General features: G+C 48.8%; 1 protein-coding gene across 1 annotated transcript; it reads right to left on the bottom strand.

Annotated features, from left to right (window-relative positions):
- Window positions 1-1,770: 1,770 nt before the first annotated feature.
- On the bottom strand, window positions 1,771-2,478 carry LOC104618259 (gastrula zinc finger protein XlCGF53.1-like; the record flags this gene model as incomplete). Its single annotated transcript, XM_010283804.1, has 2 exons — window positions 1,771-2,324; window positions 2,427-2,478. Coding segments are annotated over 2 exons (606 nt in total), but the record flags the coding sequence as incomplete, so codon positions are not given.
- Between the last annotated feature and the right edge of the window lie 330 nt (window positions 2,479-2,808).

Genomic DNA, 2,808 nt, shown 5'->3' with positions numbered 1-2,808 from the left:
ATCTTACTATGCTGCTCCCAAATTTCCAGATAAAACTCATTTTGGCCACAACTTTCTCCTCTGGCTCAGCTTTCTCCTTCCTCGCTTGCTGGTTATTTAAGAGCAAAATAAATTACGAGGTAATTAAACCAATATCTGCAGCAAGGGAAGCTGACAAGACTATAAACTATACACATTCGCAGGCAGCCATGACCCACAATGCCAAAGACGTCAGTGGGAACAAGAGCGGGGGAAAAAAAATAAATTAAAAAGTGTAGTGTACTACAGTAATTATGTAGGAACATACTCTCAACTCTGACTTGCACCCCACTCAAACGGAGAGTAAGAACTAAGCCAAGCAGGGAAACTCTGGCTTCCCAACCCTCGGAAAGCCAGCGCTGACGCGCACGGAGCCGTCCGTCTCCCTGAAGCTCCGACTCGGGCAGAGCAGCGCTGCACCAGAATGTACCTGTTCCCTCTCTGCGAGAGCAAAGGCAGCAGGAACCGGGTCGTCTCTCCCAGTCCAGCGTTCCACAGGAAACAGCTCTGCAAGAATCTCTCCACCGGAGACCTCCCGGCTGCTCAAGTCCGCTTTGTGCACGACCAAATATTTCTCATTTTTGCCTCCCTGAGGTGCAACAACATCACGAAAAAGAACTTCCCTGAAGAACTCTAAAGATCGTTTGTAGAAGTTGCCTTTGTCTCCTCCGCTGCCTTGCTCGCACACTGAGGAAAGCAACCCTGCAACGCTAAAGCTCAAGCTGCTGACAAGCTGTGTGTTGTACACAGAGCAGCTGGGAAGCACTACACTTAATTATGCTACTTTCATTTCACAGTTACTATAATCTGGTTTTGCATGTAAATATATAGTGAGAGACACAAAAATACTTAATCTTTTAAAAAAATAAATTAATTTCATGTACTAAAATAGGAATTACAGTAAGACTTCCACCCTCCAGTAACAACCATTGCAGATTTTGTATGCACACCCTAAGTTACAAGTAGATCCGTGTAAAGCCTCCTCTCTTCTCTTCAACAACATACATTCAGTCTGGCTAACTTAATTACACCCTATAAAACAAACAAGTCAGAAAATTTTCCAGAATCCCTGAAAACCACAGCCACGCTCCAGTATATTTTTTTGAAAGTCCAAAAAGTACTCCAACATATAGCAATAAAATACACGAGCCCTGCGACAACTTTCAAGCCCAAATAATATACCCTGTTGCACATGTGGACAAGCAGCATGTTTTTCTCCTTTCAATGACACAGAAAACCAGACTTTATACACGGTTTACAGGGCCAAGAAACCCAGTGCTTTCACAGCGCCTAATCTCAAGCTGAAACACCCTGAAACGCCCGAATTGTCTCATGGATGGAGCACTAGACCACAACTCAGAAGACCGAATTCTACTATTAATTCTATTCTTAACACACTCGTGCTGAGGTGTGTTCTTTTCCCAGGGAATTCGAGGAAAACATCACCGTCTCTTTTATAAAGCACTTTGAGATCTACTCATAAAAAAAAGTTTAAGGTAGTACAAGCACACAGTATGATCACACCAATAAAACAGCCAAAGTGCCCATCGTATGGGCTGACAAAAGTTATCTTCGCACAAAACTTGCATGGTGGCTGCAGCTACGCGACGTCTGGAACCAGCACGTTATCAGCCTGATCAGCTTTGGGGAGTTACTCTATTGTACGACGCCTGTGGTACGTTTATTTGCCGCAGGAGAACAATGGAACAATCTGCTTTTCCTAGTTTAAGCGTCTCCTACACGCAACAGTCGCTACGCATCCTCAGGATCCTCGTTTCGTCCTACGCTGTCCAAAAGCTCCAACCCGCCCAGCCGGGCAGAGCCCAGGTAACACGCTTTCACGTGGTTAGCGAGGTTCTTCTGGGTACCAAAGCCCTTGCCACAGAAGAGACACACAAAAGCACGCTCGCTCGAGTGCACGGATGTAAGATGTCGGTTTAAGTCTGTCTTGTCTCGAAACAGCTTGGCGCAGTGAGGACACTGCATCTTCTTACAGTTGAAGTGGATGGTCTTTTCGTGCCGATCCATGTTGGATTTCAGGGTGAAGCTCGCGGGGCATTTGGAGCACTGGAAGCGGGCGAGCTGGCCGGGAGGCACGCTGTCAGCAAGGCCAGGCCGCGAGCAGTCAACCACGTCGAACGGGAGAAGCATGGAGAAAGCGTGCTGGTGGACGTGCTCCTTCAGCTCCTCAGCACGCCGGAAGACCCTCCTGCAGAAACCGCAGGTCGGCCTCTGGGCTAGTGCTGAATCCAGGAACAGGCCATCGGTGGGTACGTCCGCGTCTTCAGACCTCGAGAACCTCCTATCTACAAGGGAAACACACATACACGCGCACAAATCAGCGTCTTCTGGTAAAAAACAACGGTAGTTTTAAAAAAAAAAAATTTTTTTTTTTCCTCTCTACTTACCTGAATCGGAGTTACCAAACTGCCAAAGTGCTAAAAATCCATCACAAGTGGCCTGCAAATGAGAAGCGGACTTCAGTCAAGGCAAGCATTTACGGGCGCGCGCCTCGGCAGCTAGCGCTCGGACTCCCCTCCGCCAGCGCCCGCGCCCCTTCTTCGCGGGAGGCTCACCGTTTGACCCCGCGACCCCCTGCGCCTTCACAAAGCTTTCGCTGCCGAAGCGGCGAACTTAGCTGGGCCGAGCTTTGCAAGGCTTGGTGTTTAAAGGCACTAACCGCACGCCTATTAAGTCCCGGGTGACGGCTCCTTTTGCAGTCTCGCGAAGCGCCTGCAGCCCCCGCTCCGGCCCAGGGGCCAGGAACGCTGGACAGAAAACGTCCAAAAG

The sequence above is a fragment of the Phaethon lepturus genome, unplaced genomic scaffold (genome assembly GCF_000687285.1).
Source record: "Phaethon lepturus isolate BGI_N335 unplaced genomic scaffold, ASM68728v1 scaffold34653, whole genome shotgun sequence".
Classification (NCBI taxonomy): Eukaryota; Metazoa; Chordata; class Aves; order Phaethontiformes; family Phaethontidae; genus Phaethon; species Phaethon lepturus.
The sequence above is the reverse complement of the archived record's forward strand: the minus strand, read 5'-3'. Positions and strand labels throughout refer to the sequence as shown.